Source organism: Sebastes fasciatus, chromosome 13 (assembly GCF_043250625.1).
Source record: "Sebastes fasciatus isolate fSebFas1 chromosome 13, fSebFas1.pri, whole genome shotgun sequence".
Classification (NCBI taxonomy): Eukaryota; Metazoa; Chordata; class Actinopteri; order Perciformes; family Sebastidae; genus Sebastes; species Sebastes fasciatus.
Genome location: NC_133807.1, coordinates 4982799 through 5010424, shown reverse-complemented (window position 1 = coordinate 5010424; position 27626 = coordinate 4982799). Strand labels below are relative to the sequence as shown.

Below are 27626 nucleotides of genomic sequence, written 5' to 3'. Positions count from 1 at the left end.
TGTCAGAAATTAAATAAAGAACAGTAGTAAAGAAATTATCTACAGAATAAGTGCAATAACGCTGAAATAGATTCTCTTCATTCTCACTGTGTAAAATTCCTTGTCAAACCACAGTATTTAACCCACATTTCATAACTCTTTGCAGTAAAAGTTCCACCAGTAGTAAAGGTTGTGTTAGACATTTTCCACAGGCACCTCCATGAGAGCGAATTCAAAACCGTTCTGCCAAACGAGCTGAGGCTCATTCACTCCCACTAAATTCCAAAAGGCATGTAATCGATGCTAATCCCTCACTGATGAGAAGCTGGTGACCCTGTTGTGTAAAGTTGCATCAAAATGCTAAATATCAGGGGACGGATGTTTGCATGGTCAGAAAAGTTCCCGTCGCACTTTCATATGAATTCATAACACACTTTCATTTCCTGCTATCCCCGTTTTCTTTGCCAAAATAAAAGCTCCGAGAAATTTCCAACACTTTTAGTGATGCATTAAGGCCTCTAAACAAGGTGGGATACCAGTAATCTTACAGGTTTGTTACATGTCACGCTGTGTGTGAGATGGTCTAATAATGCAATCTCACAACCTGTGCCAGACTGTACAATATCAGTTTTCAGGGCGTGTCTACGAGCAGTCGCGATGTCATGTCGGGCAGTGTTTTCTGTGTCATTTCATGTTGTATTCTGATTAATTGGTTTGGTTTGTGGAAGCTGGTCGTTTCGGCAGTCACATTGTGAGAATTTGCTCCGAAATTTCTCACCCTGGAGGAGGCCGTCTTTGGTTGAGCCGAGTTCACACTACGCAACTTTCAAAGTGGTCAGATCGCTACGTGTACTGCTCTCTCTGCACAGCTTGCTGTCTTGTAATCGGGAGTATTTAAGTCGTTGTTGGTTTTCACACTACGTGACTGAGCGGTGACAGGAGTTCATAAACACTACATGATCTTTCACCTGAAGGAATCCCCCACTGCAAATGCAAAAACATACAGTAAAGTTTGACTATTGTTAGCCAGGTTTCCCCTCAACCCGTGTCTCGCGCTCTCATTGGCTGTAGCTCGTGGCCAGAGTCCCCAACAGGTCCAGATATTAAAGGTCCCATATCGTGCTCATTTTCAGGTTCATACTTGTATTTCGTGTTTCTACTACAACATGTTTACATGCTGTAATGTTCAAAACACTCTTTATTTTCCTCAGTCTGACTGCGTGAATATGCCTGTATTTACCCTCAGTCTGAAATGCTCCGTTTAAGCACATGTCAATGGAATTGTAACCGAATTCTGTTGCTAGTCAACAGCTTGGGTCCATGTTTACTTCCTGTCAGCTGATGTCATTCACATACACTGCAACAGGAAAGAAACTGGGACACATTTAGAATGTTTACGTTTAAAACTATATATATTGTGCATTTGTGACATCACAAAATTACAGAAATCCTGACAGCTTGTTTAAAGGCACAGTTTCTGAATACGGGCTGTGTGTATTTCTCTATGGATTGAGCGTTTCAATACTTTCACAGTATTTATATAGCTCTTAAACCTGCTTTATAATAATAAGAAAAGACATGAAAATCTCACTATTTACAATATGGGACCTTTAAGCCTACTAGATATCTGGAATCTGCTAGCCTCTCAGCTCGCGTCTTTGAACAGTTCACTACATAGCACTCAAGCGCCGAGCCAACGCGGATTTGCCTCCGATCTGGGCCTTTTTGTCGGGGAGCTCCAAAAAAATGTCTGCGAGTGGAAAAAAATCGAGGCAAAAGTCGCGTAGTGTGAACTTGGCGTTCGGGTGTCTCACAGTGACATCCAGGACCAGTTTGGATTGACGACCACAGATTTAACCACATTTCTCTCACGATCGACCGGGATGACCAAAAACCACACAGTGTATAGGGTCCTTTAGGATCTCCCTTAAAAAAAACATGTGTAACATTGTTCCGCTGTGGCGGACACTTGGAAAATAATCTACAGACGTGTCAAACGGAGTGTGAAAGGAATGCAGGAAATGAGCTCTCTGCAATCTAGCACGCTGGTGGTGTGAGAACCGTTTGAACTTTGTTAACTTCTACACATAAAAAATCCTTTAAAGAAACATTAATAAAAATGTACACAGCACGCTCATCATCAGCCTGAGCTATCTGCGATTATTTATCCCCCCAAAAAATCAAAGAGACAAAAGATGGGACATTAGTGTTGGGTGGGTGAATTTCCAAGCCCAGCAGAGCCAACAACAAACAAACAAACAAACACATCCAGTTGGCTCTCTAATATGGCACTTGGAAAATGTTTAAATGGTAAATCCAGGGCAGGAAGTACTTTGACCCAGGTCTGGCAGGATGTTTTTGGCAAAGAAAATAAATATTCCTACAGTAAATACCTGCGAAGCAAGTTACTGCTCCTCTGTGACATGTTGTACTATTGACAAAAACAAAACAAATAATTTACATAAAAATCAAAAACTCAACATTACTCAGATACTGGCCACATGAGCAATTATAAAAGGGAATTTATAATTAATTTATATTGTAAAATGGAGTATTAGGGCCACTGTTCCAACAGAGCTCAAGTCATGAGATTTGGAGAAAAAGAAAAGTCATAACATTATAAAAATAAAGTTGTAATTTGACTAAAAAACGTCATGATATTATGGAACTAAGTTGTTATTTTTTGAGAAAAAGAGAATGAGGATATATTTGTAATGTTATGAGCTAAATGTATATTTTATTACTCCGCGAACAGTCTGTCGACCTGTGTGTCAAAAGGAGTCCAATGAATTATTTTACTGTTCTCAAAATGAAAATAAACTGGTTCTCAAAAATACAACTTTATTAATATCATGACTTTTTCTTGTAAAATGACCACTTTATCTTGTCATATTTTTTCTCATAATATGAATTTTTCACATACTTAAACTAATTTCGTAACTTTTGACTCATAAAATTACAACTCTATCTGAAATTATCACCTAGCAATTATTAGCTATTTCCGGAACAATTACTTCAAATCTTCGTCTTGCAAAACTTTTTTTTTTGCAAACTCTTTCATTCAAATTCATTTTTGTAATGTGACTAACTATGTAAAGTTATCTCATAATTGTACAATTACGGTACTTATTCTTGTAATATTGACTTTTTTTCTCATGGAATTACAACTTTACATTCATAATGTTGTGACTTTTTTTCTCTAAATCTTCAGACTTAAGATTTCTTTTAGTGCAAACATGACGGGAGTGTTCGAAGCAGACGACTGCTATTATCAGTAGGCATTTTTAAAAAAAAATTAAATAGATGATGATACTCTACTCTTTCTATACAGGTATGTTTTATATAAATAACTATAATGTTAGTAATTTCATGGGTTAGATATATAACATCTGTGTAGACTATTTACAGCGAGGAATCTAAACATTGTAATTGCAGTGGATGCTACTTGCTTTAATATTGAGCTGCTTTACTTCCAGTTCAGTGTTAAAGTGAGCACTAAAATCATATTTCTGTTTAAAGCTAAAGAAATGATGTGTGTAATATGGCTACTGCTCTGCTCTAATCCAACAAGAACACCGACTGACAGAGAGGTCAGTGTACAAACAGCCCAATCTACCATTTTCCCTTTCAAAACTGGAAGAGTTAGATTCACCAATAACACCTTTCATTTTACCATCTGTTTAGGCTGGTACCATTTAGAGGACGGCTGGAGGACGCACTGCAGAAAGTCAGTCTTCCTATCTCCCGCTCTGCTCCACCTCTTGGCCTTCGGGCTGCCTCTCCTCTGAGGCCACTTCATCCTCCACCTGTGTGTGCTCCTGCACAGAGGACTCCTGGATGTCCTCTGGTACGACATCGCCTGCGGCGTGCGAGTCCTCCTCAGGCGCGGGCGGAGAGGTGGGTGGGTGGATGCTACGGCTCGGAGTGGTGTTCCCCTCCCTGGTTGTCTCCTCGGCTTGTCCGACGGAGCTGGTTTCGCTAAAGGAGTCAGAGCCCGCCCCCAAGCGCCGGAATAACCTCTGACCTGTGTGGACAGTGGAAAGACATTGTGTCACTGTCACTGGTAAAAAATGCTGGACAAACAAGTCCGATCCACGGAGGCCCCACCAGGCAACTTATACAGGACTTAAAGGATCTGCTACTGACAGCTTGGTGCCAGATACCACAGCAGACCTTCAGAGGTCTAGTGGAGTCCATGCCTCGACGGGTCAGGGCTGTTTTGGCGGCAAAAGGGGGACCTACTCAATATTAGGCAGGTGGTCATAATGTTATGGCTGATCAGTGTATACCAACGGCCTCATCTTTTTCCTCTGTCATTATTCCTTTGCATTTGCTAGCTTGCTAAATTGTTAGCCTACGTACCGACAGTAGCGTCCTTCCTCCCAGTAACTGCTAATGCGAATGTTTCTACATTTTGAGAATATATCGGTGCTTATTAAAACATGCTCTGTCCAAAACACCCGTCTCAAAGTTGGAGGTGATGTTCTCTGCCACAAACATACTGTAGCTGCAAACTTCACTAAAAGGTCTTGTTACACCAATATCTAAAACGTCATGAATTTGATGTTTCACATGAAAAGCCCTTCCAGTGGCTCAAAGAACATACATTTATACATACATTTTAATTTGAAAATATCTGCGGGAAGCGCCCCGGTCTCACTTGTGGTAGTTTAACACAAGCTGAAGAAAAGACAATCCTACCTGGTAGTTTCTTTGATGAGGAGGTGGGAGAATCTTGCAGGGACGGCCTGCCTGACTGGGCCTTGGTGGAGTACGTCATCTCGGTGGAGTCCAGGGAACCTACGGACACACACCGTTAACATGTTAACACACAAATACTGACAAACACTCACATACTTTGTTTGTATACGTTTTATAAGAGCTTATCAGCACACAGTGCTATGGTTACAGCCCCGTATGTAGCAACACATATCCAACTAAGAGCACAACGAACATCCACGTACATCCAGTATGTTTTAAATCATATGCATATTTCAGACTTTATTATTTGAAATTTATTTATAACTGTGGTACACTTCCAAAAAAAGACGAAGCGTGACATGCTGGATGAAGTTTGAAAAACTACAACGATATTCATGTGACGGTGGACCCTGCAATTTTTGACTAGCACAAAAATCCCTTTCGGTTCTGTTGCGCTTCAAGTTCATCACTGGGTTGAAAGGTTACACCCAATGTGACATTAAAGTGACTCCAGGGTGTCATCTATTAATTGTCACCTCACGAACAACACACTGTACCTGCAGCCAAGTTGAAGGTCCTGCCCTTTACGGAGCTTTGAAATGGAGAGAACCAGTTCACCACAGAACCAACCAGAGGAAGCTGTCTCAGCATGCCCTACAGACAGAGACAAAGGAGGTCAACATTTTTTAACACACACACACATGCACACGCACGCGCACGCACACGCACACGCACGCACACACACCCTCACCTCTTCCATGAGTTTCTCCTCATTGGCCTTCTGCAGCTGCAGCTCTGCCTCCAGGATGCCTTTCCTCACCACCTCCGTCATGTTCTCCAGTAGCTACACAGGAAAAAGTCACTATGATTTAGAAACGTTGTCTATAAGTCAACACAGTAAACATACTGTATATATTACAATGAACATGTGATTCCCCACATACAAGTGGTTCTTCCACTTAAACAACCCGGGACATAACTTCAAGGAGGTATATTGATACACTAGACTAGACTAGACTAGACTTGTATACCTCCTCATGGCTCTGTTTTCAGGCTTCAAAAAAAATCTAGCCCGTGCCGGAAGACTTTGACCAATCACAGGTCATTTCAAAGAGCGAGAGAGCGTTCCTATTGGCTGTGCTCCAACTGGTGGGCGGTGCTTGGTATTTCCTACTAGATGTTTCTGAAAACACGTGTGTCTCCTCACTGTTTTGACCGATGCTCGTTCATGTCTATGTAGAGCGAGCACAAGCGCGAGCAACAGGACGCCGACTTTCGTTGACTTAACGGCCAGAGGTGTCGCTGTTAACAAGCAATTTCTGATTCTTACATAGAGTCCCTTTAAAATATTCATTAATTAATATTTATTTTTATTATTTAACTAAAATATAGCAACTGCTTTGTCAGTGTTGGGTGAGAGGCTACTGACCTGATGTAAACTATTCATTCAATCTTTGATAACACTTTTTGCAACTATCTAACAACCTTCAAGTATCCTATATAAAAAGATATAGCATTACCCTTCCGCTCTCCTCGATGTCCCTCCCGAGGTTAGCTACTGTATCCACCAACTCTGAAACATCGACGTCCTCGGTGACCATGCCGATGAAGATACAGTCCTCTTCTGTCCCGAACTCGGGGCCTGGGGAGAGAGAGAGATGGAGATGGAGAAAAAATAAGATAAATACTGAGTTACATTTTTCACAGGAGGCGTCTCAGATGTGAAGAGATACCAACCGGTGGAAAAGATGATGTCAGTGTCGAGGTCTTGCAGTTTCTTCAGCAGCTCGGTGTTGATTTTCTCCAGCTCTTGCTTCCTCCTGCTCTCGTCCATTCCTTCGGCCTGAGGCTCGAACCTGAACATCAACACTCAAGTTTTAAATCCTACTGGAGGACCACAGAAAATCCCAACATTGTTATCATCTGGAACTCGACTCAACTCAAATGTTCCTTTTGGCTCAGACATGGCAGGGCTGATCCATAATGCTCGCACTATATTTCTAGTCAGTGCACAGAGAGAGGACTACTTTCTTTAGGAAGTAATCCTCCACCTAACTCGTTTATCAACCTCACTTTTGACTGAAGGCTCCGCACCTAGCTGGCATTTGAATTGCCTGAGGAATTGCTTTAGTATCTGTAACCGCAGGAACACATGATTTTATTTTTCAGATTACCTGTCTCATACACTACTCTCAGGATATAGTGACCGTTTTATAAGTTAGCCAGTGGGGCACGCTCACATGCACGAACACGCACTAAAAGCATGTGCGCAAGCAGAGATTATCCAGTGGGCCGATTGGATTTGTAAAGCAGCATATTGTGGCTGCTTAATTGAGAGTATTAAAAGCAGGGTTGACCATGTTCTCCAGTATAAACTATTTGTTGTATTGGTTGAAATGGTCTTTACACCCCGACAGCGATCCATTACTTATGAGCTCTGAAAAAGGACCGGAGAAGAGCCTTCATCTGTAGCTGCTGTAATCCTGTAAAAAACATCTACCAATAACTGCCTCCCGGTCCGCTTGGAAAGAACCAATCAGATGCCTCCCTGTTCCCTGCTTTTTAGACGGAGCTCCTGAGGCGATGCTCAAATTATGCTAGCTTTCCAACATCGTTGACCCTATCTTTAAAGAAGATGTAATCAAATATACGGGTTGCACCCACATGGCTGAATGCCCTTACTGGAAGTCACTTTGGATAAATAAATGTAATGTACAAAGCAGCCTATCCATTCTTACCGGACAGCACCGAGGCCAGGCCAGCCAAGCTCCTCGATGTACGTGAGCGAGGGTGAGTGTCGGTGGGTTTCCTCTCTGAAGTCCTGTCTGAGGCTCATTGTGGAGCACATGGCAGGCACCAGCTCACACAGCTTCTCCACCAGCTCCTCCACGTTCTCCTGCTGGGTCCCCAGAACTGGACGGGAGGGAGAAAGTCAAGAGGCATGGAGAGGTTTTAAATTAAACCTTGTTGACAATATTTAACATATACTAAAACATAAATCAAGCAGAATGTCTGTGTGTGTGTGTTCACGATACCTGCAGCGGTCAGGAGGGGACTGAAGCGAACACATGTACCCTCGTCTTCAAGCTCCACCACATCTACCCCACTGGTGGGAACCAGCTGAACCAGCGTTTCACCCAGCTACACCCAGGGAAACATTAAAAGGAACACATCAACTGTGTGGTCGTTGGGGTTGAGAGTCAAGCTTTGAGAACACTTACAACAAATGTGTCTGTTTTATTTTGATAAAAAAGTTCAGTTCTGATTTTTTTAAACTTTTGTTACAGCACCCAATAGTCCCACCAAATTACAAACTTTGCTGTTGTTTTAAAACTGTAGACACAAATGCAACCAGTCATGGGCTATAGAAGAGTGAACCTGTATTCAGATAGAATGGGATCCATAAATCCAGTATGCCTGATATTTCTGACTGGAACACGAAGATACATTTAAGCACCTGAACATCTGGTGAGCTACTATGTGCACCAGTTTTTCATCTGGCAATAAAGACAGATTTAAAACAATTTCAGGCCAATCAGCCTTCATGTCATTCTGACATAAACACATAATCCATTACATATCCAGAGAGAGATGATATTTTACTGTATAGTTATATAAGCAGCTATAAAATCAGTTTACTGGACCGACAGATCTTGGAATATGGGTGTTCAGTTAATACATATTTACAGTTGGATTATTTAATTAGTTAACATTTTGACAATTGGGACTTTCTCCTTCCAGTTAATTTTACATAAATTCAATAAGCCAGTCAGTCAGACTGTCAATAATAAGTAAATAGCTTAGTAATAGCTTTATTTATAGCTTATATTGTATATTGTACATTGGTAGAATTTCTTAAATTTTTTTTAATTCTTATTTTATTCTAACGTTTTTATCTATTCTTTTGTTATTTTACTGCTCATTTGCACCAACAAAACCAAAGCAAATTCCTAGTGTATACCTCATACATCTGGCAATAAACACGATTCTGATTCTGATAAATAAAACTAAATGAATAAATAATAATTAATGAATAAAATGAATTATAATTTAAAAAACTACCGCCTGCAAACTTTAATTCAGAGAAAAATTTAATTTCAATTGTGTGGAAAATTAGTCAAACTTAATAAGAATACATTTCCAAAGACCGATCTGACTTTGATATGACAGTACACCACCACAGAGTGTTCAGATCAGTTTGCTAGAATGATCACGCTGGTATGATCATACGCAAAGTGTCTTCATCAAACATAGTCATTTCATTCATATAAAAATAATAACTATTGCAGCTTTAACTAGCATAGGCACAAAAATACAAGGAGCAGAACATGCTTAAGGAGGAGGGAAACACTCACCCATCTGTTGAAGGCATCAAGCACCTCTTTCTCCCCGGCACAGTAACCTTCCACTGAACCGCCACTGGAGGCTAGGAAAAAAGGGAAACGGCGATTTAAGTAAGAATACAACAACATACTGTGAAAAGGAAAAATGACAAAAAGGAATTAAGAAAAAACTAAAGTGGACCGTTTTTTATTTTTTATTTGTTTTTCTTGTTTTAATTTTTTTTGGTTCAAAATAGAAAAAAAAAACACTCAAGGAAAACGAGAACACCATGGTATTTCTGTTTTTTTCCTTTTTGGTTTCAAATGAAAAAACGATCTGCCAGGCAGTACACGGAGCAGACATCCTATCCTGTAGTTCATTATTGTTTCTGATTGACAAATACTCTTTATTAAAAAATGTCTCAGTCATTATTTGTAGGGTCCAGGGGAGTGCGGCGACCCTTACCGGCACTCATTTCCTGGGAAAACCTGAACAGCACCACGGGAGAGCTGAGTTCATCCTCCACCTGTTGGACACACAAAGACACAGATCAGCCATCTGAGACGCAGGGACTGTTATTATCATAATTAAACAAGTGATCTGCTGTACGTCGTCATGCAAAAACAATTATCATCGGTTGAAAGAGTGCGATGTAAACATGGATTTAAGATTTTTCTTTTCATGTCCGTGCCTACTGAAGCTACTAGATGTTATGTCTGTGGTAATTGGAACTGTATGGCACATACATACATTTGTTTGATTTGTCAAACTGGTCATTATGGAAGTGGTGCCCCCGAGTGCTTGCCTCGAGGTATGGAGCAGCCAAAACCAAAGCTACAGCTCCAGTTTAGAAGACTTACATGTAGCTGACATACTTTTTAGTACAAACTGATCAATATGTGGCATTGGGCATGGTTTTAACTACTCCATTATCACTGTCAAATATTTCAAAAGCAAGTCTATGAACCATGCAACCAGGTTACTGATGCAGGCAGCACCTGGACATATCTGTGTTTTTTTTGAGTACATCACCCAGGGTCAGTGTCTCCTGTTTAGCATTACCTTGTCAAATTGTGCTATTGCCATTTAACCAGAATAAAATTCAGCAAATGATCTCAGTGAAGTTACATGTGGTACATGTCTTCATTTTCTGAACCACGACCAGGCACATAAAACTCCAGAGTGAAGCCCATTATTGATGACATCCAGGTGAAAGGGTTAAGGCAAGCATCATGCCTGGGGCGGGGCTGAGATGAAGGCTAGTGTGTCTGGGGGGTGTCGATGTTGAGGGTCATGAATAATTCACAAGCATATGTGGTGTTGTCAAGTTAGAAAACCAAGAAAAAAATGAAATATTTGATCCGTAATAAAAGACAAATTGTAGCAGTACACAGGACAAGGCTTCAATATGCTTCGTGCTGAGTGCTCGTCGCCGTACGAGACCTCCTTTCCGACGGCGCAATCAAAGCCAGGCATCGACTGGCATCAGGCGTGCGGAGGTGTGAAAAGTAAACTGCTCTCTTTTTCATGCTTCACACTACTACGACTACTTCTGTCACTTTTTGTGCGAAGGTCAGCATTACTCGAATGCCTTCGAGGAAAGACTGTCCAAAGAAATGTGTGCCGTTATCCCCTCGTGAACACTTTATCACATCTTGCCTCTCTCTGTGATGCATTTGTGCCCCCCCCACCTTTGAGTGTGGCCACTCAGAACAGGATTAAACACTTTGGCCTTTGGATGTAGACAGAGGACGCATTGAGTGACCTAGATCATTTGAAATGAGAGTTTAAATGTATCTATTGTAGGCAAACTGTTGGTGGACTGAGGCACATGAACCAGCTCCGGGGTTACAGTATCTCCTCTCAGTGATGGACCCCACAGACCAGAGAAGAGGGGTCAAATTAGATCATAACTGGATAACCATAACCATAGGAGGAAGCAAGCATTAGATGAAGCAACAGACTATGAGTTAGAAACAGGAACAGCTAAAACAGATAACAACGGGTTCAAGTCCACACCAGGAGCCCACACACACAACTGGTAAGGTGTTTTCATCCGAGCAGGAAAAGGAGACGGCAATTCAGACAAAGAACTGTTAAGCAAGAAAAGAGCAAACAAAAGATCACCAGATGGGATGCCTCTACTTGTGCAATGAGAGTCATATCAAACACTGTGACTCGTTGTTCAAACACAAGAAAAGTGGAACTTCTGGTAAACTGGTATTACCGCCTCGCGGTTGTATGCCTCTGCCAACCAGTCAAGTTGCAGTTTACATCCAAAATGTCATCACTACATCATTTTATCCTGTTAGACATTTGAGTGTGAAATTGTCATAATTTAGCACATGAATTCCTGAGTTATGGCCGAAAATGTGTTTTGTGACGTCACAGTGACCCTTAACCTTTGACCAACAAAGTCTAAATCAGCTGATCCTCGAGTCAATAGTGGACGTTTGTGCCAAATTTGAAGATATTGCATTCACGAGAATGAGGTGGACGGACAACCCCGAAAACATAACATAACAAAAATGATAAAAAACTATGATAAAAAAATCACCAGAATCAAGACAGCCGCAACACAATTGAGGTTAGTCTAAGACTAGATACTGGTGAACATTAAATAGTTGTTATCTTCTCACTAGTAAACAGAAGATTGCCATGGAAGCCGAGGGCCCCGCCTACTGGATACCAAAGAAATACACACAACATTCACTGCTAAGGATTAGCTGTAAAATCAAAACACAACCCACAGTACTACATAGACAACAGAGAAGTGTTTGACAGTCATTCTAGCTGCATTTAGCATTATTTGAAGTCACCTGAAAGCCAGTATGGGTTGCTTTGGACTTAAAAATGTAAATGATCAGCTTTGATTAGGAGCATTGCTCCTTCACCTTGAAAGGAGCCTGTGATCTCACAGTTGGGGCATCAGATTAGCATACCTTCGAGACAGGGAGGTGCCCTGTGGAGGTATTCCAAGCACCTCCAAGTGACCCCGGGGCAGACCCAGAACATGCTGGAAGCAATATACAGTACATCCCCAATAAGCATGGGAATGCCTGCATGAGCTGGAGGACATGGCTAAAGAAAAATATATTTAGACTGCTTTGCTTGACCTGCTGCCGCCGCTCTATGGTGCAAGGCCAACAACCTCCTACTGAACATCAGCAAAACCAAGGAGTGGGTGGTGGATTTAAGGGAGGAAGCACCAGGGGAGCTACACACCCCTGAGAATTGATGGGACTCTTGTGGAGAGTCTGAGAGTATGACATGTACATACATTAGCTTCAGAAATTCAAAGTTCCTCCTGTCCTGTTTACACCTGCCATTAACATGAGCCTTGGGTGATGCGATCACAAGTGGACAGCTGTGAATGCACCCAAGAGACGCATTGAGATCCGATCGCTCAGACCACATGTAGAGGTGGTCTGGGCCGCATACTGTACAGCCACATTCATTTAGCAGTGTGTACGTGAATGTGTCCTGGACCATAATTGAAGGACCGCCTACTCAACTGACATGCTCTGTGTAAGCGGAAGTATCTACTCATTTGTGCGTCAACGGCCCATAAAAAAAGAAAAAAAAGCTCTTGAGATATATTACGATTGCGTCAAACATCTTAGGGCAATTTGGTTTAATTTGGGACCCGCCACGTCTTCTGTTAACTCGGGGCGACTGTGGCTCAGAGGGTAGAGCGGGTCGTCCACCGATCGGAAGGTCCGGGGGTTCTATCCCCGACTCCTCCAGTCACATGTCGAAGTGTCCTTGAGCAAGATACTTAACGCCAAAATTGCTCCGGAAGGCTATGAGTATTTAGATTAGATCCTGATGGGCGGGTTGGCACCTCGCATGGCAGCCTCCGTCATCAGTGTATGAATGTGAATGGGTGAATGCTGACGTGTGAAGTAAAGTGCTTTGAGTGGTTGGAAGGTTAGAAAAAAAGCACTATACAAATGCAAGTCCATTTACCATAACTTCCGGCAGACTTGGCATGGGAAGTGCATTTCTTCTTCCTCGGTTTTACTGGTGGACCACTGCCAGCGGTTGGGCTAAGGCTTTTGTTCTTTGCAAACAGGACTTGATGTATGTGTTTATTTGCATACAGAGCGAGGAAGTGAGATCCGATCACAAGCGGTCACTGGAGACGCATGTGTAGACGCATTCTAACGCCAGATGTGAACAGCTGTACTTAGAGCTGTCCACTTGTGATCGGATCACCCGAGACGCATGTTACTGCCAGGTGTGAGCTGGGTCCTAAAGACCTTCTACTCTGCTGATGTGGAAAGCATTCTAACAGGGGGAGGGGGAGGCATCACCAACTGGTATTTGGATTTTAAACAAAAAAGGAAGTAAATGGGATGCAACAGCACATGACACGTTCATTAATTATTCATGACCACTTGTATTTCTTCCAAAGGCAACAAAACGTAATGAGTGTGGAAAGAGGCATTCCCTGAAGTACCTCAAAGAACATGCCTGAGCGGTCCACATCCTAAACAATTAGGAAGAAGTGAACAGTCCATCAGCCAATGGAGACCCAAATACTGCTGAGCTGATGTGAGTGAAGGAAAATGGTCAGGAAGAAAGAAAAGGAAGAGAAGGGAGGACAAAGGGGGAAGAGGAAGTGGTGGGGGGTGGAGGGGGATGAAGGAGACAGGCAGAGGCTTGGTCCCACCTACAATAGAGAGCATGAGAGAGCCCAGAACGTCCCGCAGTGAAGCCCCGGAGATGGGCGGGATCGGCGACACCACGCCCTGGAACCAAGGCAACCCACACTGACTATGACTACAGCTATACACACACACACACATACAGAACAGATTAACACGTGGACCTGCAAGCTCATACACAGCCCCCTCTTACTAACACAGTGGTACTGAAAACTCAAAACTGCAGCATCTTCACAGTGGATGCGGCTGACTGTGACCAAAATTCATCCTTCTTTTGCTGGGCTACTGTGAGCTTGAGTACCACTGTGTAATTGAGTCTGATTCCCAACACACTGATTGTTCACTGCATACGTAATATTACAGTTGTGTTAATGTGTACTGTTACTGATCCCAGCCACTCTGCTGGGATGAATTCAGATCACATACCTCAGTGATGCAGTGTTTGCCTTAAGTGGATGCCAGTGAACAAGCCTTTAAGCCAAGTCTGTACCCCCCTGAGACTGTTTGAGTATCAACACAACTCTGTTTTTTTACCATGGTCAAAGCCTCGACGAGAGAGATCTCTGTCTGAAGCACATCCTATAAACACAAATTAATTAAGTCTTTGAAACATCTGGAGGTCATTTCTTCACGTGATATACAAGTTATACATTTCACTTATGAACACACAGAGAAGCGTCGATCCTTGTAACCAAAAAACTTTACAACTGAGCTGACCATCAATCAAATAACATGATTAATTAGAAAAAAAACGTTTCTATGTCAATATTTGAATTTTCACGTGGGTGGTGATAATATCATATAATAAATGATTATCTATGGGCCACCAAAATCTAATCAGGTCCTCTAGTATATAGAGAGAGTAAATATCAAATTTTTTCACAAAGGCTTAGTGTGCTTAGAAAAGGTCTAAACAGAGACAAAGGCCTCAAGTTTCATGGTGGTGTGGTGGGGCTGAAAAGGTAGGACTGATTAAAAGTAATGAGCCGCGCGAGTTGTTCATCACTGAGATCCGTCAGCCTTCCGACAAACTGATATTTACCTCCAGCTGTTGACAGAAAGCTGAGGAGAACACTCACTCCGTTAGCTGAAATGTAAAGACATTTTGTCTACTATAACATCTTTGTAACTAATTTCTTTAAAGGCTGTGTAAAGGAAATTCAGAGTTTTGTTTCTGAAACACGTTATAAATGTTGGATAATAATAATAACTGAAAACATTACAGCAAAGGCTGTGAACATTGTAGGAACTGGATTGTGGAGTTCGACCGTTTTTTTTAGGCGGGAGATGAAATCACGGCTCAATGACGCAGCGGAGCCATCCTTAACATAACCCCGCCCGTCTTCACAAACACAGATTGGCCAAATTAGATTTATTATTGGTCTTTTCATGACAATAATAATAATAAGATATTGGTGGGAAACTCCCATCAACAAGTACTGAAACAAAAAAATAAATCTGGAGCACTAGGTCACTTTGTTTATTACTTTCAGGCCCGCATAATATTCCTACTATACTCCTGTTGGGACTGTTGGAACATTTCTGGTAGATTTAATAACATCACAGTGAGCTGAACATAATTTACATACTTGTATTTCATATTCCTTAAGTAACTTATTGTCTTTTGTGACTTTATCCAACTTTATCTTAGTTTTAGTTTATCATATCATATATAAATATAAACGTTGTTCTAGCTACTCAACAGTGAGTTTATATTTTTCTCATATGATATCAGTATACTATTAGAGTGACCGAGGTCACAGGTGTAGGCCCCCTCATTAGGATCGACTCAGCCAGAATTAAAGGCCATTAACACCAGTTTGCCACGATGAAAACTAGAGGCCAACGTCAGATATGAGCACCAATCTGAGAATGTTTTGTTATGATGGCTTGTTATTTCATATGTTTTGTCGCAAATCTATAGTTTGATCGTCGTACTTAAAATGAACTACTTTTAAGTTAAGAGTACCTGCTTCCTGAAGACTGACCTTGTTCAAATCCCAGCTGCTGTGAGTAGGTGACTGCAGCACTACACAATAGGGCTCTATTTTTACTGAGGCGTGATGCAAAGTCAAAGGTGCACAGGAATATCGCTTTTTGGATATTTTGTGTTGATTTGTTATTATTCAATCGCTTCACTCACAGTGGGGTATTTCTGACTTTCGTCCTGCTTCCTGTTTGTGCGTGTTCTCACAAAAAAATCCCTTCATCTTTTATTATGGTAAACATTATGTTATTATTTATGGCAGAACATTAAGAGGACACCTACCGATGTTTTGATGGAGGCCAGAGCTTTTAGCTTCTGCAGGAGTTGCTGGCTCTAGAGGGGAGAGAGATAAAGGAAAAAATACTGACTCTCTATATCTACTAAAAAAAAATTAATACAATTTTATTGCCTAACTCCATGATGTGCCACATTTAATTACTGCAAATATTGAAATTCTTTAAAAATGTTTTTAAAGGAATAGTTCAATTTGTTGGGAAATGTAAAAAATTAGTTTGTGGTTTAGGGGGAGTTAAGTGATGCTCACCAGAGCGGAGGCATGTCTGATCTTTTGGACAATTCCATTGTGACCGAGGTACTGCAGCGAGAGCCAGAGAGGCAGCGCTCGGAGCTTCGCCACCGGCTGGCTGGAGGTCAAACCTGCTGCCAGAGACTGAGGCATAAAACATAGAGACACAGAGCAGTGAGTCATCCAACTATAAAGCAAGGAAACTCTGTTTGTGTGTGCGTGTGTGTCCTTCGCATATCGTGAGAACCGTTCATCCGATCTACGTCACACTCGGTGGGTGTATTGCCGGGGACCCAAGGACGTGCAGTGTTGAATTTGATGCAATATTGACACATTCAATATTAATAAACATTGAATAAACAAGCGATAGCGTCCGTGCAGCAGCGGGGGGGCGGGGCTTCAGGGCTCTGCAGACTAAACGTGGAGATGCACCGGCTCCGTTGACGTATGTGAAGTCGATGGATCCTCGATCCAACCGCACATTGCATGATGGATACGACTCGGCAAGTTGACCGACCGTTCACCGTATCTGTAGTTGCATAATCACGACACAATCTCAACATGATGCAAATGAGGTCCGTCCATCTAGGCGGCGCTGATCAAATATGAATCCATATTCTGTTACTTTAATGGCTATTTCTCACCTCAAATGTTTTCAGAAACATCTCGTAATGTACTGTTTAGCTGTAAAATGAGAAAGACTGTGACCTGGCAGCCATGTTGAACAAAAGTCGAGGCAAAAACAAGCACCGCCCATAAATCGGATTTGGGTTCCGGCAACGTCTTCTAGGTTTGTTTGCCGGTGCATTTGGTGTATCTGCACCATGAGTCGAGCATGTTGTCCGCAGTTGGCCTTGACAGGCCGCTGCTCATTGACTGCAGTTCACTTTGCTGCAGGATGCTGGATATACTAACGTTACAACCGAACTCTTCTTCACTTCCGTGGAGTCAATGAGCGGTTCTCGACAACGCCGCAAGCAGCACTTCCGGGCTCTGAACAGGCATGCGTTCCGAACGGCCAATGCACTAGAGAAAGACGCATGTACAGTATGTGCATGTATCGCTCTGTGTTGAATCATTTTGTATGAAATGATATGAGCCTACCAGTGCTGGGTCTTCGTGTCTGTAGAGGGTGACAGCAGTTACAGCAGGCAGTCCCAGCCACTGACCTGGTGTCAGCGTCATACTGTCACTTCTGGTGGCTGCCTGGAGGGGTAAGAACAACGTACAAAGATAAACACACGTCGCAAGAGGAAGTCAAAATGAGACAGCATTTCCTGGGTGTCTGGCTTCTATAATCAAGATGACGTGAGACAATAACACTGCCACCTCTCCGTTTCAGGTTTTCTTTACACTGTGCACATGTGATTATACCTCTTTTCAGACATGACATTTGTAACATTGCTGGCTTCATTTATCTGTAAAAGTAATGGCTTTTGGGCTCTCCATTACAGACACGACTAATCGCTAAGGCTGTAGCGAACGTCATATTTTTTTTTACATTCAAAGCTTCTACTGAGGATTTCGAATGACGCCTCGAATGTCTGTCGTCATATCTCATGACGTTATCACCCTAAAAAAAAAAAAAAGGTTAAAATATGATTTTGTGTTATTGTGGTTATATAAATGTAATTCACGGTGCTGTTAGACTGCTGCTAGACCGCCCCGTTAATACAAGTGCGTGCCTCCCTCCCCTTTGTGTGCGACAATCTGGAGAGCAAACCGCAATGAAAAGGTTGTTTTTTAAGGGCTAAATGCCAACAAATACGGATTGAAGCAGAATATTGCGTTAGATAAAAACGTTGTGAATTTTGGAAATGTTTATATCTACCTTTTTTTCCAATCGATTTTTAATTTTTGGATTTTACGCTCTGGAGTTATTGGAAATGTTTGGATCACACGAGGAGGAAACAATCCTACACAGCCAAAAAATAAGCTGCGTAGCATTCAAATGTTGATTTAGAATTTGAATGTCACCGTTATGAATGAAGCTTCAAACTATTCGGTACAGCCCAAGAAATTCACTTTAAGATATCAGGATGAGCAGCTAAAACCAATAAACCCTTCAATGTAAAAATAGGCAAGTCAGTATTATTTTAAGATAGACCTAAAAAATGCGAGCCTATAATTAATGACCATGATGAAGAACAGGACGTACACTGAATCTCACTCTGTATTTAACTTAGGTTGTGGCTGTTAGTGGATGAAAGTATTTGAACATTGGATTACCATGATTTCAGAGGTGATCTGACCCAGTGCCAGGGTTGCCAGGTTGACCCTGAAGAAGAAAAGACAGCACCATAATAAAACTTAACATTAAAGCAGTGAAAACAGGGACTTAAAGCTGCAATAGGCAGAATGTTTTCGGCATCATTGGGGCAAAAATTACATAATAACCTTTCAGCATATTGTAATATAAATACTAGACTTCTGCTACTCCTCATGGCTCTGTTTTCAGGCTTTCAAATAATCTAGCCCGTGTCGGAAGACTTTGGCCAATCACAGGTCGTTTCAGAGAGAAAGCGGTCCTATTGGCTGTTCATTCAACAGAAGCAGCTGTCAATCACTCGCGAACTCTGATCAAAATGGTCAAACTAGGCAGCGCTGATCAAATATGAATCAATATTCTGTTACTGTAATGCCTTTTTCTCTCCTCAAATGTTTTCAGAAACATCTTGTAGTGTACTGTTTAGCTGTAAAATGAGAACGTTTGCTCTGGCCGGTGGGTGCCAGGTCACAAACTTTCTCATTTTACAGCTAACGTTATTTTTTCTGTAACTTTACTTATAGAGGTGGGAAGAAGGCTGGACCTGTCTCTGTGTGGGAGTTGGAAGCGGTGTTATGTTTTGTTATGTTTGTTATGCTATGTTTAGAAAAAAGGAATACAAATAATTTTCCCAAAAAAACAAACCGAGATGCATACATAAGAACACGTATCGCACAGAGTGAAAGAATTGACCCACCCCTCCACATGAAGCCACATGCTGTGCTGATCACACAGGTCCTTCAGACGACCCAACTTGTCTGTATGTCCTGCCCCAGGGGTACCTGGGGGGAAAAAACAGCAAAAAAAAAAAAAAAAGGTCTTAATAGCAACTGATTCACTTTTAAATTAATACAATTATCAACTTCTGTATTGATTTTCCTTCACCTGCGTTGGCGATGAGCAGCAAAGGAAGCTTCCCAGCTTCTATGTCCTCTTTGATTAGTTTGTCCAACAGGGCAACATCCTGACAGACACAAACAGGATAGGAGTCAAAACTAATTCTTCTGAAACTGTGTTTTCAAAGTGTTTTTCATTTGGATTCTCCTACCATTTGGTGTTGGGATCCAAAGATGGTATTGCACGGGACTGTGCACAGACTAGAGAGGGGCAGGCCGAGCTAATGACACAGAGACTGATGTTAAGATACCGCTTATTTTCTATTACGTATGATTTTGATCTTCATCAAGTGTGAGTTTGTGTCCCACCCTTCCTTCCCTACCTGGCTGCACAGATGCTGTCCCAGTCCAGGCCTGCCGGAGGCACTCTGGTAGATGACTGGCTGTTTGGAGCTGAGGACCGCGTAGCCCTCGGAGGCATATTCTTCATAACGGGCGTTAATAACCAGCCGACACACTTTGACTAGGCCGTCCCTGTCGTCCTCGTGGAAGTAGGCCGAACCGTTCTCATACCTGAGGGACAGATTACATTGGTGAGTACTGAAAGCAGAAAGTCTCATTAAAGGCAGGGTTGACCATGTTCTCCAGTCTACACTATTTGTTATATTGGTTGAAATGGTCTTTACACCCCGACAGCGATCCATTACTGATGAGCTCTGAAAAAGGACAGAAAAAGAGCCGTTATCTGTAGCTGCTGTAATCCTGTAAAAAACGTCTACCGATCACTGCCTCGAGGTCGCTTGGACAGAGCCAATCAGATGCCTCCCTGCCTCCCTGCTCGTACTCTACCCTTGGCGTGCACCAGCATGAACTCAAAGCGTGTCGCCGCCGCAAGTTAACTGGAGAATGGAAGAGAAAAGTCAGCCCTGCAGCAGCACTGCCGCGGTTACTGGTCATGAGGTAGCGTTGTTGAGTTGAGGTCCTCTCTCCGCTCTGAGTCTGTGAAGTAGTTACGATGCGGCGGTGCTCGTGCAGGTGTGTTGGGGGGGGGGGGGGGGGGGGGGGGGAGATTTAGACGGAGCTCCTGAGGTGTGTATTACTGATTACTTTTCATTCTTTTTTTCATTTTTTTGTTGCTTTTTTTTGCATTTTATGGATAGGGACAGCGATAGATATGAAAGGGGGAGAGAGAGGGGATGCGATGCAGCAAAGGGCCACGGGCTGGACTCAAACACCAGGCCGCTGCGGCAAGGACTCAGCCCTGGCACGTGGGGCATCCGTTCCACCAGGGGTTGAGCTACCGGGGCGCCCCATTGATTACTTTTCTAATATTTAATCAAACCTTTAAAAGGAATATCATTCATATGGTAAAAAGAAAAAGAGAATAGAGAGAGATGTCTACCATGGCTGTGATAGTAAGATACTGTGCTCCACAGGCCTACCTGAACAGTCTGCAGAGCCACAACGTGGTGTCAGAGAGGATCCGAGTGGTCAGCTTCCGTAGTCGCTCTCTTTCCAACACCGAGATGAAGGCTGCCAGGCTGTGACCCAGCAATGCCATGTGACCCTGTTCACCCACATTCTGCATCCTACTGGTGGAAACATCAAATGGCAGCTTTATCATACACCTTATTTCCCTCCGTTCCTTACTTATTCCCACGGAGGACTACCTGATCTCTGATTTCAGTGGAACTACATTAGCTTTAGCTCTAACAGTTCTCCTCCCTGTGTTTCTTTCCCTCCTTCTGCCATCTATCAGGCCGTTCTGGGTGTCGTTTCACATAAGCAGCTTCTCTAGAACAGTCTAGAAGTAGACATGCACCATGCATGTACTGTAAAAGAATGTTTTATGATCAGGAACTATGGGTAAATGACACACTGTCATGACATTACACCTTAAAGTACTAAAATCGCCACAAAGAAGACACTGAAATTGACGGTTGTGGATTTGGATTCAACACGATTGACAAAAGAAAATGGTGTCCAAACAGTCAAGGTACAAAATGCTGACAATAATAATTCTTTTCACTGATTAGTTCTACTTACTGTTGGCTTGGCTTGTCCTCTTCCTCCTCATCATCATGAATGAGGTTGTGAACTAGGTGCAGTATAGTGGTGACATCCTGACCACTGCACAGGAGACACAAAGGAACAAGTGATGAGCTTCAGCTCTTTCCTTTTTTTAAGTCCTTCAAATTCATGGAAGTACAATACTAATGTACTCATGTTATTAAAGGGACTCTATGTAGGAATCAGATATGGCTTGTTAACAGCGACACCTGTGGCCGTTAAGTCAACGAAAGTCAGCGTTCAAGGTTCTTTATTTGTGTGCATGTGTGTCTGTGTGTCTTACTCTCCCTGCAGGGGTCCAGGGATGCTGGTTCTGCTGAAGCGCCACTTCTCTGGTCCTGCCTCCGGCTCTCTAAACAGATGCACAAAAGCAACAAAAACACAGAGATCTCAAGATGCTCTAATTTGGTATCACATAATGTTACATTCCTGTGCTCATTGGTTAGAAATTCAGCCTCGGATGGACATACAGATATGTTATATGTTTTGCTAGTTTGCTTGGAGTGAAAAAAGACATTCAACTAAAAGAGACAGAAGGGTAGCCCCCATCAGATTTTCAGATTTGACACTTGTGTTCTAAATTAAAGGAATAAAGGTCAATAGTCTCTAAACTTACCTCTGTCCGTCTCCCAGGATTCTCATGGCATCACTCAGATTCTTGCCTACTTGAGCCAACGTGGAGTCCACCATCATCTAAAGTGTGTGTGTGTGTGTGTGTGTGTGTGTGTGTGTGTGTGTGTGTGTGTGTGTGTGTGTGTGTGTGGGCTGGGAGCAAGTTAAAGAGAATATTAGGACAAACATTAAAAAATCAGTCATTACAAATGCTGCAACACTGTGTGTGTGTGTGTGTACTTGTACATCAATCTTTGTGAGGACCAATTGGAGTTTTAGACCTTCAGTGTGAGGACATTTTTGGAAAGAGGACATTTGGTTCCGGTCCTCACCTTCGGACAGACCTTCAAAGACCTTTGAGGTTTCAGACTTGCTTTAAGGTTCGGGTTAGAATTAGGTTCAGGTTAGAGTAAGGGATGGAGTCAGGCATTTAGTTGTGATGGTTAAGGTTAGGGTAAGGGGGCTAGGGAATATGCATTATGTCAATGAGTGTCCTCACGAAGACTGAACAAGTACACAGCTGTGTGTGTGTGTGTGTAATATATAATGTACACAATGTACATGCATCCATACATTTAGACACACTGATGTTGTATTCATCACAGCATACATTCACATGTAAAGATGTGTGTCCATCATGGTAAAACAGTCCGTCGTCACCATTGTTTGCTACATGTTCAAGTTTGTGTGCAGGTCAAGAAGCAGCAGAGAGTGAGAGCCATAAAAAGACCAAAGTTTAGCTGTAGTTATCTATTGAGAGCACAACCAGAGGGTTCGTTCTCGTCTGAGCAGGCTGTATGGATATCTACCCTACCTGTGATACACACCCATTAAAAGGCTCTATTGTCTTCAGCGCCATGAGAGCGGGAAAAACAGCAGCACGCTACTTAGGGTGCTTTCACACCAGTAGTTGGGTTCATTTGGTCCGGTTCCTGTTCACACTGACTTTTTACAAACCAACCAGAGGAGTAAATATGAAGTTATAGAAACTGACAGGTGGTTTATATGGTTTATAAATAATATCTCAATATTTTTTAGGGTGTATCATGATATACGATATATATCGGACCTATAACCGATAAATTATTGAGAATTACTACATTTTGACAGAGCGTTTCTATTTTAACCGGCACAGTTTTTCTTGCCTTTACTGCACTGGTTTAGCAGCCAAGGACACTCGCAGACCAATTGCATGCATTGTAAATCTTTGTACACGATGCTGCTCAGCCAATCAAATATATATATTATATATATCGATATGGTCATTTACTACAGCCCACGTAGAACAAGCTGCAATACATCGAGTATATGCGATATATCGTCCACCCCTACAGGTAACTCGTTGATTGGACAGTTTTGGTGATTGTAATCCTGCATAATCAGGACCCACATGGGGAAATCACTATATTCACTATGGTGCTTCCGTAGGCATCGGCCGGGTACGCACACAAATCAACGATGTCAAGACGTTTATCTTTGCCGTTTGCTGCTTTCTTAAATCCAGGTAACAGACTCAATGACAATGTTAGGAAACTTAACCCAATTTAAGTCGCTCCTACGCTACCTTCAGACGCCACGGTCAAAAACCGTATGCTTCCTGGCATGCAACGCAACTGTCTGCAGAACCTTTCCTGTATAAATTCTATCCCATTATAGGTGACTGCCAACCAGAGTACAAAAAAAAAAGGTATTACACAAAATAAACATAAAGGCAATAAGGCAAACAAAGGAATATATGATAAATATTGAGTTAATTGTTGGAGTTATGGAGAAGGTGTAGGACCATATACTTCTTCCAACTTCTTTACGGACATGTAATATTTATTTATGTTGATTATTTGTTAATTGATTGTTTACTGTTCAATTTATTTGTTATTCTTGTTTTTTTACTGAGGTATTTGTTACATGTTCGAAATAATTAATTTCAAAATAAAGTGAATGGATGGTCCGGTGTTTCCTATTCTAAAGGAGATAATAAAGGAAGCATTGAAGCTCCTTTCCTTATCATTTAGAGAATTCAAACAGCTCTTATCATGGCTGCTACTGAGATACTTCCGGGTCATTTCACTCCCTAAGCAAAAAGGACTATTCGACCGCAGCCCGTTTCTGGTAACAGGAGGAGGGGGGGGAAGATAATAGCTGGAAACTGGATTACAGCCGGCTGGCAGCCACAGATCCTCCGGCCAACAGCACTTCTGAGTGGCTGACAGTATTAGCAGGATGTAGACTCTCAGTCTTATTTTCCTCTGGTTCACCTGTGTCAGTTTTAAGCGATCTAATTTGACTCGGCAGAAGGTAGATTAGCTTTGTGCATCTTTTTGTTTGGTAGTAAGTGAACATTTTTTCACGATTTCAAACCTCAACTCCTCCTTTCCAGCGTTAAATAAAGCTGAACAAGTCTCTATACTTAATAGGCTGTAGTTCCTGGCAATAAAGGAAGAATACAATAGAGCATTCAAATGGGTGTGTCGACACTTCATTTGCACATCCACTCTGTGTTTACTTTGGACAACTGCTGCACAGAGACCAACGACAGTTTCAGATAAGCATTACTTTCCATTTTAACACTTGACTGGTTGAGCTGCATTGTCCGACATTGTCCTTAAGGCATGATACATTTTAACTTAAAATATATGATTTGATTACAGTAACCATTCATTCATAAGTTGCTGATTTTTTTTTTAACTCAACTGTGAACTATGTTGAGTTTTGTCAAAAGCGAGATGGGAGGAAATTTGGAGATTTAGGGGGTACTATAATTAAATTCTGGAAATATATAAATAATGCAAAACTTTCTGATTAAAGCGATGACAGTTTGAAGATAATACTGTATGTTGTCATAAGCTGCTAAAATAAAATACATAAAACATTTTGATATTTTGCTTTATGTTCAGAAAATTGTGACATTAAATTGTCTCTAAAACAACAAAATATAACTTTGATCTGCAGTGTATCTTAATATTACAATTACTCCCCTTTTTTTTAAATACAGACACAATATGAAGAACACAGTTATCACATTATATATACTACTAAACAAAAGTTAATTTCAAGATCAAATTTGACTCAATAGCTCTATATAACAGTCACAATGTCTTCATTAAAATGAGCAATTTTAAAACATCACTCATAAAACTTTTACTGGGCATTTGTCATTAATTTGGACATTTTGTATATTTTTTATCTACCCGCCCTTTTTTCCATTTTTAATGTGATCATTTTATTGTAGTTTCATTGTAGTTTTTATTAAAATATTCATTTATTACAGTGACATTAACATTTGTTTGATTTTAAACACAACATAATTGCAATATATATATATATAAATATAAATAAACTACAGTTAATCAATTATAGGTAAATTTATAGTCTGTATAATTAAATTGTATGAAATTATAGACATAAAATATATATGAAGACCTATGAACGTGTCAGTGTGTGTGTGTGTGTGTGTGTGTGTGTGTGTGTGTATGTGTATGCTTACTGTGTCTACATTCTTTTTAGTCTGATTGTTAAAGCAGCAGTAGGCAAGATTGGAGCAAATATTATTTAAAAAAGTTATTTTTACAAAACGGTCACTACAGTATATCCTGACAGTATATGTGTATGAGACAGGTAATCTGAAAAAATCATGTGTCCTCTGGTGTCCTCCGGTGTCCTCCAGTGCTCCTAACGCCATCTGCAAGATTTCCCAGACCGGAGGAAAACAACCAGTCAGAGCAGCGGATCATTTTTTTTTAGGTGAATCAACTCCCCAGTATGAACACTCTAATAACCCTTATTTAAATCATTAGGTTTTAAAGTTGTAAAACGCACTAATAACCGAATCCAGAGCTATTTCCCTTCCTCCGTTCATGTGAATGAGACCCAGACTGAGGCTGGAGCGCAAACCGTGACGACGGCGTGACGTTGGGACCCCGTGACCGAGCGGACGCTACCTCGTGGACGCTACCGCGCGGACGCTACCGCGCGTGTTCCACGTGCCCAAAATCCGGGTACTTTTTCAGACGGAAGTCGAGACATTTAGGCTTCATGCACCACTGAGCAACTTTCATAGGAATGAACGGGGCCCCGCCTCCAACGCTGTATCCAGTTCTCTTTAATAAATCCATGGGCCTGATCGCAAACTACAATCAAACTATGCAGCGCTGATCAAACATGAATCAATATTCTGTTACTGTAATGCCTATTTCTTGCACATAATGTTTTCAGAAACATCTTGTAGTGCACTGTTTAGCTGTAAAATGAGAAAGTTTGTGACCCGGCAGCCATGTTTGAAATCTGTCGAGGAAATACCAAGCACCGCCCACCAGCCGGAGCGCAGCCAATAGGAGCGCTCTCTCTCTCTCTGAAACGACCTGGATTGACCTGGAATTTTTGCCCAATGATGCCACAAATATTCTGCCTACTGAAGCTTTAAACTCATTATTAACCCCGTTTGAAAAGTGATACACAAATGTTTATAAAGGACACGTATCTACATCCGTGGCCTGGTTCTGACAGGAGGACCTGAGGAGGATCCTGTGATTGTTAGATGAGCAGCAGTCATTAGAGGCTGTCTGTCCCCTCCTCGCCTGGTATAACCGCAGCAGCAGTCTGTCTGTCTTTCAGCGGACACATTAGTGACATTAGCTGCAGTGTTACACTGAAAACACCCAGGCTGCTAACGGGGTTAGACAGCAGCAGAGGACAACAGGGAGCAGTGTGTTGTCCTCCTGCCTGCCTGTCACTGAGCTGACACACACACAGAGAGAGAGGAGCTACAGCTACTGTAGCTAGCAGCAGCAGCTCTCCGTCTTACCGTCAGTCACCCAGCGGACAGCCGGCCGGTCTGCTGCTGGGAGGGGGACGTGTCCGTGTCCCTTCAGACGTCTTCGGGAAACCGTGCAGAGATGTTGTATTTGACACGTATTTCCTCCTCTGACTGCTCTTCTCTCTCTCTGTGCTCCGCAGACTGAACCGGACAGGTCACTTCCTGGTTAGGCGCGCGACGTGCTGTTCCACGCTGGCAGCGCCGACGTCACGCTCTGAAGCGGCCAGTCAGGTGGTAGCTGATGACGAGAGCGGATGTTTTTTTTTTTTATTATTATCAATTTATATCGATTTATATAATCTATAGGCTACCAGTGAACACAACCTGCAGATGTGTTGCTGTAATATGTGAAGCCAAAGTGGTTGGAGATAAACAATGCGCTCCCTGTCTTTAGACTAGGTTATAGTGTTCCATCAGGCTGGATAAGCAGGCTAATGTGTTAGTTAAAGGTCCCATATGATGTTCATTGTCAGGTTCATACTTGTATTTTGTGTTTTTACTAGAACATGTTTACATGCTTTAATGTTAAAAAAAACCCTTTATCTTCTTCATACTGTCTGTCTGAATATACCTGTATTTACCCTCTGTCTGAAACGCTCCGTTTTAGCTAATTTCAATGGAATTACGTTGCTAAGCAACAGTTTGGGTCCATGTTTACTTCCTGTCAGCTGATGTTATTAACATACACTGCAACAGGAAACAAACTGGGACACTTTTAAAATGTTTACATTTAAAACCCTGTAATGGTCTAAATATTGTATATTTGTGACATCACAAATGGACAGAAATCCTAACGGCTTGTTTCAAACGCACAATTTCTGAATACGGGCTGTGCGTATTTCT

At 41.9% G+C, this 27626-nt stretch overlaps 1 protein-coding gene across 2 annotated transcripts; it reads right to left on the bottom strand.

The window, feature by feature from the left end:
* Positions 1 to 3272: 3272 nt before the first annotated feature.
* Positions 3273 to 26937, bottom strand: pdxdc1 (pyridoxal-dependent decarboxylase domain containing 1). 2 transcript variants are annotated; one of them, XM_074655037.1, is made up of 23 exons: positions 26772 to 26937; positions 21975 to 22123; positions 21642 to 21710; positions 21335 to 21418; positions 20731 to 20880; positions 19672 to 19861; positions 19501 to 19569; positions 19338 to 19416; positions 19150 to 19234; positions 18416 to 18464; positions 17291 to 17392; positions 16205 to 16330; positions 15943 to 15993; positions 9469 to 9529; positions 9036 to 9106; positions 7716 to 7821; positions 7419 to 7593; positions 6418 to 6536; positions 6201 to 6322; positions 5432 to 5524; positions 5238 to 5334; positions 4681 to 4779; positions 3273 to 4003 (listed from the first exon to the last, which is right to left on the bottom strand). In XM_074655037.1, exons 2-23 carry the CDS (start codon positions 22049 to 22051, stop codon positions 3717 to 3719), a joined length of 2361 nt encoding a protein of 786 aa, XP_074511138.1. In that variant the 5' UTR covers positions 22052 to 22123; positions 26772 to 26937; the 3' UTR covers positions 3273 to 3716. The 2 variants fall into 2 exon arrangements, with proteins under 2 accessions (XP_074511138.1, XP_074511139.1); XM_074655038.1 differs by having other exon boundaries at positions 20731 to 20877.
* Between the last annotated feature and the right edge of the window lie 689 nt (positions 26938 to 27626).